A 13,054-nucleotide genomic window follows, 5' to 3' on the forward strand; every position below is an offset into this window, starting at 1 on the left:
ATTGCACACCCCTAGTATTTGCTGAGGAATCCCTGCACATTGTTGAGGATTCTGAAAGATGTCCCTAATGTGCTTTCTCAGTTTATGCAGGGTGCTGCTGAAATTTTTTTTTCAATCATGTGAGCTTGAAGGGGCATCCTAGAATGCTCCCAACACTCCCCTGTAGCTGTGTGCTGCAGGGAACCATCTAAAATAGTGTTTGAGAAGTTTAAGAAAAGCTTGTACTGTATATTATTTACTTTCTCATTGATTGAGGAGTCCCTGATAAGCTTGTCAGTCTCTCCAGAGTTCCTAGGAACACAGTTTGAAAACCTCTGTATGCAACCAATGTTCTGCAAGTTTGAAAAGGACAAAGGAATGCAGAATAATGCATCTAATGATGGGAGATAAGAAATATATATCTAGAATGAACTGTTCTATGATTGTCATAGATAATATCCAATGAAAGCAAAGTGAGCCCCAACTTTTCATTGGCCTAGGAGCTATAAACATCACACACATGTATCCCAGCAGCTGTACATTCACTTTTGGCCATTGATTCACCACATTCCTGCATAATTTTTTAAGTATTTAGAAGAGCTATGTTTCCTATAGAAAAGAGCAGTTATTGCTTAGCGAAGCATTAATTTCGTATTTTTTGTGCAAGACTCTTTTGTTAACATTAAATATTACCAGTTGACTTATTCTTAATCTTCTTTTTTCTGTTATGCCCATTGTTCTCCTTTTCTGCTATCAAATGCCTAGTGTCAAAGGGAATTATATGTTATATTGAATAAGGGGCTCTCACCAAAAATGACACTCCTATATCTTGTATTTCCCCTCTTCTCTGTGATATCTAGTGAAATTCACCACATGATTTGACATCATCACATTGTTGGTTTCCCCACAATGCTATAAGAGTTAGTCAAATTTGTGCAGCAGTTAGGGAAACTCCACATTTTGATGACATCATGTAACACAGAGAGTTTCACTACATCTTATTAAGAGGGGGATAGCAGACACAAGGTTGCCATTTTTACTAAGAGCCCCATGTTGCTCCATGTCTCCTTCTGCCCTAAAAGCCACCATCACTTTAACAGCCATTTTTGGAAGAGCGGTATAGAAATCAATCAAACAAACAAATAAATAGTTTGTTCATCCATCCATCCATCCAATTTATTATATTTATATTATATTTTTATTATTATAACACCGCCCCAAACCTCTGTGGTTTACAGCAATATAAAACAAATTATAAGAGAAATTAAAACCTTAAAACAATCTAAAAGCACAAGTCTGGTTAAAAGGTTTGGGTGAATAAATGTGCCCTTAGAGATTATCTAGAAATAGTCAGAGATTGAGAGGCTCTTCTTTCATCAGGGAGCACATTCCAGAGTCTTGGAGAGGCAACAGAGGAGGCCTGTCCTTGTGTAGTCACCAGACGAGCTGGTGGCAACTGCAGATGAACTTCTCCAGATGATCACAATGGGTGATGGGGATCATAGTGAAGAAGACATTCTCTTAAATACCCCAGGCCTAAGCTGTTTAGGCTTTATAGGTTATAACCAGCACCTTGTATTTTATTTATTTATCTATCATATTTTTATACCGCCTGATATGTACATCTCTAGGTGGTGTACAAAATTCAAGACAATATTTAAACATCAACACATTTTAAAATACACTAAGCAATAAAAATAGTAGCAAAAAACAGAAACACAATAAAAACAGTAGCATAAAACAATTATTAAAACAATTTTAAAAAATTAATTCTAATTAAAAGCCTGCGAGAACAGGTGAGTCTTGAGGGTCTTCCTGAAAACAAACAGAGAAGGAGATGCTCTTATTTCAGCAGGGAGCATATTCCAAAGCCCCGGGGCAGCCACAGAGAAAGTCCTGTCCCTGGTCACCACCAATTGAGCCGGTGGCAATGGTAACCAGACCGCTCCAGAAGATCGTAACAGGCAGCAGGGTTCATGACAAAGGAGGTGCTCTCTTAAATACCCTGTACCCATGCTGTTAAGGGTTTTATAGGTAATAACCAGCACCTTGTATTTCACTTGGAAACATATAAGCAGCCAGTGTAGTTCTTTTAAAACCGATGTTATGTGGTCGCTTCATGTTGTCCCAGAGACCAATCTGGCTGCTGCATTCTGTACCAATAGTAATTTCTGGACTATGTACAAAGGCAGCCCCCTGTAGAGTGCATTACAGTAGTCAAGCCCGGAGGTTACCAGCACTGTTTTAAGGTCATTTACCTCCAGAAATGGACATAGCTGACATATCAGCCAAAGCTGATAAAAAGCGCTCCTGGCCACTACCTTAACCTGAGAAACCAGGGAGAGCTTTGGGTCCAGGAGTACTCCCCAACTACATACCTGATCTTTCAGGGGGAGTGTAACTCCATCCAGAACAGGCAGATCTAAACCATATCTCAGGTCCCGGCCCACAACAGTCAGTACCTCCATCTTATTTGGATTTAACTTCAGTTTGTTATCCTTCATCCAGTCCATTACCACCTCCAGGCAGGCATTTAGAAAAGATATGCCATTTCCTGATGAGGTTGACATGGAGAAATAGATCTGGGTGTCATCAGCATATTGATAACACCCAGAAGCAAATCACCTGATGATCTCCCCCAGTGGTTTCACATAGATGTTAAAAAGCATTAGAGACAGTATGGAGCCTTGTGGAACTCTACACTTTTGTTCTCGCTTTGCAGAACAACAGTCTCCAAGCAACACCATCTGGAATCTACAAGAGAGGTAGGAACGGAACCACTGTAAAACAGTGCCACCGAATCTCATCTCCCTCTGATGGTCCAGAAGGATGACATGGTAGATGGTATTGAAAGCTGCCTAGAGATCCAAAAGGATCGGCAGAGTCACACTCCCTCTGTCAATAGCCAGTTGGAGATCATCCATCAGGCTGACCAAGGCAATCTCAACCCCATACCCCACACGGAAGCCAGTTTGAAATGGGTCTAGATAATCTGCATCATCCAAAACTGTCTGGAGCAGAGAGGCCACCACCCACTCAATCACCTTGTTCAACCTTGGAAGATTGGAAACAGGTCTGTAATTAGCTAATTCCAAGGGATTCAATGCAGGTTTCTTCAAAAGTGGTCTAATAATAGCCTCCTTAAGACAAGGAGGCATCCTGCTCTCCCTCAGAGAAGCATTTATATTGCCCTCCCTCGGAGAACTATTTACCAGACCCTCTCTGATAATATGATTACCAGATGAGCTAAGCTAAGTTAAGCAAGGGTCAAGAGGACAGGCTGTAGGACGCACAGTCTGAAGCAGTTTGTCCACTTTCTCAGGAGTCACAAACTGAAAATGATCCAATCTAATCCCATAAGAGGAGTTGCTGGACACCTCCATAGTAGACTCTACAATAGCTGTGAAATCCAGCTTGGCCTGAATATGACAGATTTTATCCACAAAAAAAGTCATTTAAAATGTCTGTTCCTTTTGGGGAAGTGTGACCTCATCTAGAACCAGCAGATCAAAATTGTCACCTGAGTTCTGAGCCTGCACAATAAGCACCTCTGTCTTCTGAGGATTCAGTCTGTTATTCCTTATCCAGCCCATCACTGTCTCCAGGCAGGCATTTAGGGAGGTTATGCCTTCTCCTGATGATGTTAACATAGAAAAATAAATTTTATTTCTGCATATTGATAACACCCTGCACCACATCCCCTGGTGATCTGATCTGTCGTTGCTGGACACCTCCATAGTAGACTCTACAATAGCTGTGAAATCCAGCTCGGCCTGAATATGACAGATTTTATCCACAAAAAAAGTCATTTAAAATGTCTGTTCCTTTTGGGGAAGTGTGACCTCATCTAGAACCAGCAGATCAAAATTGTCTCCTGAGTTCTGAGCCTGCACAATAAGCACCTCTGTCTTCTGAGGATTCAGTCTGTTATTCCTTATCCAGCCCATCACTGTCTCCAGGCAGGCATTTAGGGAGGTTATGCCTTCTCCTGATGATGTTAACATAGAAAAATAAATTTTATTTCTGCATATTGATAACACCCTGCACCACATCCCCTGGTGATCTGATCTGTCCTGGTGGTTTCATGTAGGGTTGTGTATTTTGGAATTTTCTCATTTCAATTTGTATTCAAATCGAAACACCACCGTTTTGTTTTGTACCCAAATTTTCTGAATCTGAATCACCCCTGTTTTGTTTTGTAGCCGAATTTTCAGAATCGGAATCTGAAACGATTTGGATTTTTAAAAAGGGTCCCAGGGCAAAAAGAGTGGGTGGTGGTAGTGCCCAATGGGTGGAAGCTACCATCCAAATCTCAAAGGAATTGGGAAATGGGCTGATTTTTTTGTGACTGTTGTAAGTTTATGCGTCTTTAAGAATTTTCCCATAGGGAATAATGGGGATTCCAGCGAGTGTATCGCTTCACATCGAGGGGAAAGGGGTGGCCCAGAGTGGAGTGTGGTGGGTAGTAGTGCCCAATGGGGGCAAGGAAGCTACCAGAATTATTTCAAAGGAATTGGGCAAAAGGCTGATTTTTTGTGATTTGTTGAAGTTTGCGTGTCTTTAAGATTTCTCACATAGGGAATAATGGAGGTTTCAGCAGCTCCATAATTCCCTTGGGGGGCACTGGGGTTGCCAATACCGAGTGGCTGTGTAGTGCACATAGGATGCCAACCACCCCCATACCCACAAGCCCGTGGGGGGTAGTGTGTTTTGTTGTTTCTGAGGTGTTCTGTGTAGATTCTCTGGTAGCATATGAGATTTTCAGTGAAAAACAAGAATCCACTCTCATATGCTATCAGAGAATCTACACTCAGAACACCACAGAAACATCAGAACCTAGCACCACATGGGTTAGCAACCCATGAAGGTGTTTGGCACCCTATGTGCACTGCACCACCACTCGCTCTGGGCCACCCTGGTCCCCCCCCCAAGTGGAGTTATGGGGCTGCTGAAACCTCCATTATTCTCTATGAGGAAAAATCTTAAAGACGTGTAAATTTTAACAAATCACAAATAATCAGCCCTTTGCCCAGTTCCTTTGGAATCTGGGTGGTGGCAGCCTGGCAGGCACCCATTGGGCACTACCACCCTACCCACTCTTCTGCCCCTGAATCCATTACTAGACTGGCATGCAGTAGCCATAGCAGGCTGGGCTCAGGCTGGCAACAAGGCAGGCATAGGCAATGGCAACTTGAGGAATACAATGCTGCAAACTAGTTCTCTCTCTCTTCAATGAGGCAGAAAGGCAGAATGGCGACTACTAACTTGCTGAATAAATTGAAACCCCTCCTTTAACTCCCCCCCACCCTTGCCCCTTCTTAGACCCTTCCCCTGGCCAATGTAGGGTCAGTAAAGAATGGCAAGAAGCAAAAGAGCCAATAGGGAACAAGGAGAGAATTGTCAGCAGGTCAGCCCATGCTTTAGGTCACTGATTGGAAGGCTGGAAGGGCGGGAAATTCAAAGAGATGTCAAACACAAAATGGAGACTGACTCATATATTACCACAAAATGGAGGTCCGAAACAACAAAACGTTTTGTAGCCAAAACAGGGACATTTTGTTTTGTGTACAAAACTTTTGGATCTGGAAAATTGGTGTTTTGTTTTGTCTACAAAACACCCGAAATGGGCTGTTTTGGGTACAAAATGTTTTGTATCCGAAATGTTTCGCACATCCCTATTGTACATCTTAACAGAGGTGTACCTATGTAATTTTGGAGCCTGAACCTAAAGGCCTTTGGAGGCCCCCCCTTCCCTGCAAATTAATCATCATCATGCTCAGCTGGGCGACCACACCACCAGGACAGACTAAAGAGGATTTGGGCCCCCAGGGGCTGTGGAAGCCCTGGACATCGGCCCGGAAGTCCAGGGGTAAGTGCGAATCAGCATGTTAAAGAGCACTGGAGTCAGTATGGAGCCCTGGGGGGTGCCATATAAAAGTTCACGTTTTGAAAAACAGTGTCCAAGCAACACCTTCTGGAATCTGCCCAAGAGGTATGAGCGGGACCACTGCAAAGCAGTGCCTCCCACTCCCAACTCCCTCAGATAGTACAGAAGGATACTATGGTCAATAGTATCAAAAGCCACTGAGACATCCAAAAAGACCAACAGAGTGACCCTCTCCAATTCCCCATTGGAGATCATCCATCAGGCTGACAAAGACAGTCTCCACCCCATAGCCCGCCCAGAAATCAGTTTGAAATGGGTCTAGAGGATCTGTTTCCTTCAAGACTGCCAGGAACTGGGAGGCCACCACCCTGTCAATTTTCTTGCCCAGCCACAAAATATTAGAGACAGGCTACAGTTGCTTAACTCTGAGGGATCCAATGCAGGCTTCTTCAGAAGAGGTTTAATTATTGCCTCCTTAAGACAAGAAGGCATCCTACCCTCTCTCAGAAAAGCATTTTTAATATCTTCCAAGCCTTCTACAAAACAACCCCAGTGCCAGATGGACAAGGGTCAAGAGAACAGGTGGTAAGCTGCAATGTTCCAAGCAGCTTATCCATATTATCAGGTGTCTCAAACTGAAACTGATCCAGCCTAACCACATAAGAGGAGTTGCTGGACACCACTGCATTAGATTCTGCAATAATTGTGGAGTATGAGTTTAAGTCAGTCCGAATACAAGAGATTTTATCCACTCATTAAAAACATCAAAACCGGTAATTGATGGTTCCGAATTTTGATTCAGAGGAGAAGGGACATGTACTAGCATTCTCACAACCCTAAACAACTCCACTGGATAAGAGTCTGCCGATGCAATATGGGCAGAAAAGAATCACTACTTTACCTGAGCATAGGTCTTCAAATACACTCTATGTTGTAATCTGTCGTATTTGAATTGAGTCTTTCTCCACTCTGAGTGCCCCAGTCTAACTTTCCACTTCAGCTCCCATAGTTCTTCCAGCAGGTTGGAGAGGAAACTTAGGAGCAATCATGTTGACAACCCTGGTGAGTTTGTTGTTGCAGTTCTTCACCAGAGCATCAACAGGATCTCCGGCAGAGCCAACACTAAATCCTTCCAAGGCTTCTTGGAATCCTATTGGATCCAATAACCTTCTCAGGTGGACCATATTAATAGGCTGCCTGCCCCTGCAGAGGTAGGATGTGATCGTGAGCCCAACCTTAACCAGATGTGCTCCATCCATGACAATGGAGAAATCACAGGAGTGCCCATACATGGAATGCCACCCTGACCAGAGAAAAAGACCAGATCAAGCGTGTGACCAGCAATGTGTGTTGGTTCTGAAACCACTTGGGGTAGACCCATAGTTGTCATAGCCGCTATGAACTCCTAAGTCTCCCTGGACAAATTGGTCTTGAAGTCCCCCCACATAGGCCTGAGAGACTCCAATGCCAAGCCTGACACAGTCAGCTCAGTTAGCCCCCCCACACACACACTCCCAACTCCCTCAGATGGGAACCCCCCCGACACACACACAGCAAACCTAACAAGCCATATCTCCTCTAAAAAACTTTGATGAGTAGCTCAATTTCTCCGTTTATTTGCACCCTTGTCCGCATCTTAAACTTCTGTTTTTGCTTCTCTCACTCATTCTTGCATCTTGGTATGACAACTTACAATAGCACGCCAGTAAGTTCCCTTGGGTAAACTGAATGAATGAGTTAATTAATTAAATAATTAAGAACATCTGGAGAGGTCCCTCTTCAGTTGCCACCAGTTTATCCGGTGGCTACTAAGTTACGGGCCTTCTCTGTTCCTGACCTGAGACTTTGGAATGTGCTTCCTGATAAAATAAGAACCTCCCAATCTCTGACAGCTTTTAAAGTCTTTAAATATTCATTTGTTCACTCAAGCTTTTTAACATTAATAGTTTTAATGTTTAAATTTTTGTTTTAATTTGTTTTATGTTCTAAACCACCCTGGGATGTATATTTGTGGCAGTGTACAAATATAGTAAGTAAATTTGACCCTTAGATCAATATGTCATCTTCCCCTCAATTCTAGGAGTGAGTCTCTAGCACAGAAATCCTTTTTTGCTTCCCTGTATCTGCATGAACAATTAGGGGTGTGCACGGAACCGACTGGTCCAGTACAGTTCAAGTCCAAACCAGACCCAGACCGGACCAGGTCAGGTCAGTCCGGCACCCCTCAAACCCACCCCCTGGTTCAGTGGTGGGGGGGGAGCTTCATGAGCTTAAAAAAAAACTTTAAAAAATTAAACTTACCCCCTCCAGGGGGTTTCTTTGAGGCGGCGGCAGGGTCCGCAGAGGTTCCCCCTCCCCTGCTGGCCTCCCCGTCATCCAAAGCCATCCCATTCGGCCATTCTTTGGCCCGTTTGGGCCTTTCTCCGCAGGACGGCGGCTATTTAGGAGGCTGTTGTACCTGCACAATGAGCCTCTGCGTGGCCTGCATCATGCCATCTACCTTGCAAGTATTCCTGCATGATATGTGTCCGCAAACCTGTTTGTTGCAACGGAATACCTATAACATCTTTTAATGGTATACCTACAACAACATCTTAGATATACAACAAATTAATGTCAAATGTTAAACAGCCCCTCCTTGAAACAATGTTCTTCACTAAGTGAAAATGCCAAGGAAAAGAAGGCAAAAGACTGTCTATTTATATCAGGCTGGCATTACCAAACTTTAGTTTAATCCTTGAATTAAATACTTTCACACATTGGAAAATTGTTGTAGCAAGTGGTGTCATGATAAACCAGGGTTTCTTATGAACCAGAATCTGAAGCTGCATTTTTGAAGTGAGTTTCAGATCCTGGTCAAATAGATTTTTAGTTGAACATGGTTTTGACTTTAATGCCAGCAGATAGTTTAATCATAGTGGAGGGCAGGGGAGAAGGTTTGTGAGAATCATGATCAGCACAGGGATGTAGTGTTATGTCTGTACCTGTCTTCAAAGAAGCTGAGTCACATAATTGTTGGGCACATGGTAGCCATTTGAAAACCTGCAGGAAAAAATGCATATATTTAGTCTCCTCCTTTCCTGCTGCATATTAACATGTAAGCTAGCCATAGGCAATCAATATCATGGTAGAACTCATGCCATGCCAAGTCTGGCATGCCAAGAACTGGCAAAAGGCAAATCCTATGCCTTCCAGTGGTGTTGTGTATTAGAACCAGCATTCAGAATGTACGTGGTTGTTATTTGGTCCTAAGGGTTCTATACTCCTATGCACTGTAAACTATCTCAGTAGATGACTAATTTAGGATGAAAGGTGCATTTTTGCATCACCTAACATTTTTTCTGTTTATAAAAGCCTAGATGATTTGCTAAGGTGTGGCGTGACCTTTGCTGCCAACATGGTTGTGGTGGACAAGGAAAGCACTATGAGTGCTGAAGAAGACTATATGGCAGATGCTAAGACTATTGTAAATGTACAAACCCTCTTCAGGTAAGTGGTTGAAATACTCCTTTTCCCTTTCTTGAATATGGCATATTACTAAGATTATTGGTAGGGAACAAGAGGCAGCCAATTATTTATATATTCTCTTTAAAAGTACTGTCTTGAAGTAATGTACAAATACTGAACAACAACACCCAAATTAGAATGCCGCATGAAAATTAATAAAAGCAGCAGTGGCAGCAGCCAAGCTACAACAAGTTTTCTACAATCAGTATAACATTATTAAAAGAGCCTCTCTAAATAAGAACATTTCAAAACCAGATGTTTGAAGATGCAGAATGACTGTTTTAGGACCCAAGTCCATGGTCTAGGTGATGCAGCAGGAGGCAGAGAAAGCCTGCAAAATGAAGCCTTCTTTTTTTTTCATTCCAGTGGCAGCAGAAAGTCAAGTTTCAGCTCCAGAATCATTGAGGCTGTTGCCAGGGCAACTAGGGAGTTTGTGGCCTAGGTGACACCAGTTTCAACTCCTTCAGAGACCCTGTCTGTCTTGCAAGGCAAGCCAAAAATTCAGGGAGCACACATGGCATGCTGCATGGAATTTGAAGGGACAGAGGCCAAGGAGGACACTATGAGGCTTGGCAGCTAGTAAGAGACACAGGATAAATCTAATCTCCTCTACTTATGTGAGGCCAAAAGGGAGTGGCAACCGATGTCACTGGCTAAAGGTAAAATTTGATAGGCAGGGCAAACCTGAAACCTTGTTTTGACAAAGCTTGAAACTTCAAATCACATTAAAACAGATTCCACTATTTCCACAGTGGGTTCTAGCAGGTCCAAGGAAACTCTGATTTGGGGAAACCGTATAAGACCAATTCTGACCTCCACCAGCTACATTTGAGTGAGGAAGCCATTTACATCCCACTTCTCTACTTGTGAAGAACAAAATATTTCATGCTATTTAGAAATAGTAAACAAAGAAAACAAAACAGTTTGTTGTCCACCAGCATGGCCACCGGTAGAAGTGAATACAGTAACCTTTCACTGCATGGTGACTTTTCCACAGTGTGTATTAACTAGGGATGTGCAAATTGATTCGGGTACAAATCGATTTGTACCTAAATCTAGCTGATTTGGATGAATTGGAGACAAAACAAATCACCCTTGTGGTCTATTGGCTAGATTCGGATACAAATCTAATCGCGCCTGATTCACTTTGAATTGATTCGAGATTCAGATCCCTCCTATTAAATCCCCCAGATTCCCAAATTTCAAGTTTTTTTTTTTAAAAAAGCAACGCTCTAGTCCTTTTAGAAGTTGAGTTATGGAACAAAATGTGTGGTCACTATTTTTCAAGTATTTGGATTCTTTGGTGTATAATAACTTCCCCTCAATGAATTCCTATGAAGATTCATTACACACCTTCATTTCTTCTATTCATTTTGACTGTCTTTTCTTTCATGGCTTTTAAGATTTGTATTGATTTTTACAATATCTTAACAATATCGTTACATCCAATTAAACAAATGTTGACTTCCCGCTCACCAATCTGCGCGAATCACTAACTATACAATTCAACCATTGCTATAGTAATTCAAAACATGTATCCTATACCTTACAAACTCTATTTTACTCTACTCAACCTGCTAATATTACTAAATTTCAAACCCTGTTGAAAAATCAATATTAGAAAAATAGTTCTTTAGGTATAATAAGAATGGTTTCCAATCTTCTTTAAAACATTCCAAGTTTTGATCTCTTATCAGTACTGTAAGTTTTGCCATCTCAGCATATTCGAAATTTTTTATCAACCAATCTTCCTTTGAGGGCAATTCATTATCCTTCCATTTCTGCACATAGACTATTCTGGCCACCGTGGTTGCATACATAAAGAATGTTAAATTTCTTGTGGAAAACTCTCCTTGCATTATTCCCAGCAGGAAGGATTCCAGTCTCTTAGAAAATGTCATTTAAAATTTTTTCTTTAACTCATTATACTGTATATCATGTCCCAAAAGGCCTTTGCCTTCCTACAGTACCACCACATATGGAAAAAAGTTCCTTCACAGTGTCCACATTTCCAACATTGTTTGAAACATTTTTATACATTAGTGCTAATTTTTTAGGTGTCAAATACCACCTGTACCATTTTGACTGTCTTTTCGACAGTGCAAACTGTCAACTGCCATGTGCCAACTACACCCCCTTCCCACCCACATGGCAGTGGGTTCCTACTCAGTTTATGTTCTAGGATTTTTTTTGAAGTGCTTAGGCTCTTTGGTGCCTAATAACCTTCCCTCATAATGAATTCCTATGAGGATTCATTACACACCAAAGAGTCTAAACACCTCAAAAATTCCTAAAATATAAACAGAGTACCCAATGGCTTGTGGGTTGTAGGGTAGTTGGAACATGGGATGCCACTAATTCCCCACACCCACCTGCAAATCAGTACCCCACTGCCTTGTGGGTGGGAGGGGGTGTAGTTGGTGTAGTTGGCACATGGCAGTTGACAGTTGACACTTTCCAAAGACAGTCAAAATGAATAGAAGGAATTGAGGTGTAATTGAGGAAGAGTTATTATACAACAAAGAATCCAAACACTTGAAAAACAGTGACCATACATTAGGTTCCACAACTCCACTTCTACAAGTGTTACAGCTTAGCATTATTATTTTTAATGAAAACTGGGAATCTGGAGAAATTAATAGGAGGAATCTGAATCTTGAATCAATTCGAATCAAATCTGGCACAATGTGATTTGGATCCGAATGTAGCCAATGGACTACAGGGGTGATTTGTTCTTTCTCCAAATTGCCTGAATCAGCTAGATTCAGGTACAAACCGATTTGTACCCGAATCGATTGGCACATCCTATCTATAACATTCTGGCAAATGGTGAGGAGAATTTTACCATTTCTTCAATTTCTGATGAAATATTGCAGGATTTTTTAATTATGACTAATATTTATATACCACTTTTCAAAGTTTCCAAAGTGGTTTACACAGAAAAATACATAAATAATACATAAGATGATTCCCTGTCCCAAGAAGCTCACTATCTAAAATGAAACATAAGGTAGACACCAACAACAGCCATTGGAGGGATGCTGTGCTGGGAATGGAGAGGGCCAGTTGCTCTCCCCTAGCTAAATATAAGAGAATTGCCACTTTGAAAGATGCCTCTGCTCAGATAGCAGGGGTTACTGATTATTTGCTTTCAAATAGTCATTACAATTTGCTATATGATTGTCTGTGTTCCACGTCTGTCTAGGATATATATACAAAAAAGCGTCATTGAAATTGTTCAACCGGCCATTGCACTTTATATGTTCAGTCATGGTCTTGATCCTCCCATATTTACCATACCAAATCCTATTGGTCTTAGTGGGACTCAACTTCCCTGTAAAACTGCCTGAAACCGATTGTGTCATTGGCAGGATCATAGCAAGTTTGGAGGGGGCCCTAAGAGAAGAAGCAAAGATGGGCCCCTGAGCCCCCTCTCCTCCCTCTCCCCCACCATGTCTTTGCTGCAGAAAAAACTGGTAAAACCAAAACATAGACATGGTAAAAAGCAAAACATTTTCTTCACAACCTTTCTCTCTTTCCTTTGTGAATAATACTATATCACACATGTCCACATACACAGACATAGACACTTTCACACACATCCTTGCCCACATGCCTTCCTCTGGCTCAGAAACATTTTTAAACATATATACCAACTACAATTACTTCATATATCCATGC

The 13,054-nt window shown here is 41.8% G+C and overlaps 1 protein-coding gene across 6 annotated transcripts in view; it reads left to right on the forward strand.

Annotated features, from left to right (window-relative positions):
• KCNT2 (potassium sodium-activated channel subfamily T member 2) overlaps positions 1-13,054 on the forward strand; it is a 366,405-nt gene that overhangs the window by 310,471 nt on the left and 42,880 nt on the right. For all 6 annotated transcript variants that reach the window (XR_008307289.1, XM_053250672.1, XM_053250674.1 and 3 more), the window contains one exon: positions 9,221-9,355. Coding sequence is in view for 5 of the 6 variants with exons in the window: in XM_053250672.1 (XP_053106647.1) it covers positions 9,221-9,355 (135 nt within the window). In the remaining variant the exon portion in view is untranslated. The remainder of the gene's footprint in view (positions 1-9,220; positions 9,356-13,054) is intronic.

Source organism: Hemicordylus capensis, chromosome 4, assembly GCF_027244095.1.
Source record: "Hemicordylus capensis ecotype Gifberg chromosome 4, rHemCap1.1.pri, whole genome shotgun sequence".
Classification (NCBI taxonomy): Eukaryota; Metazoa; Chordata; class Lepidosauria; order Squamata; family Cordylidae; genus Hemicordylus; species Hemicordylus capensis.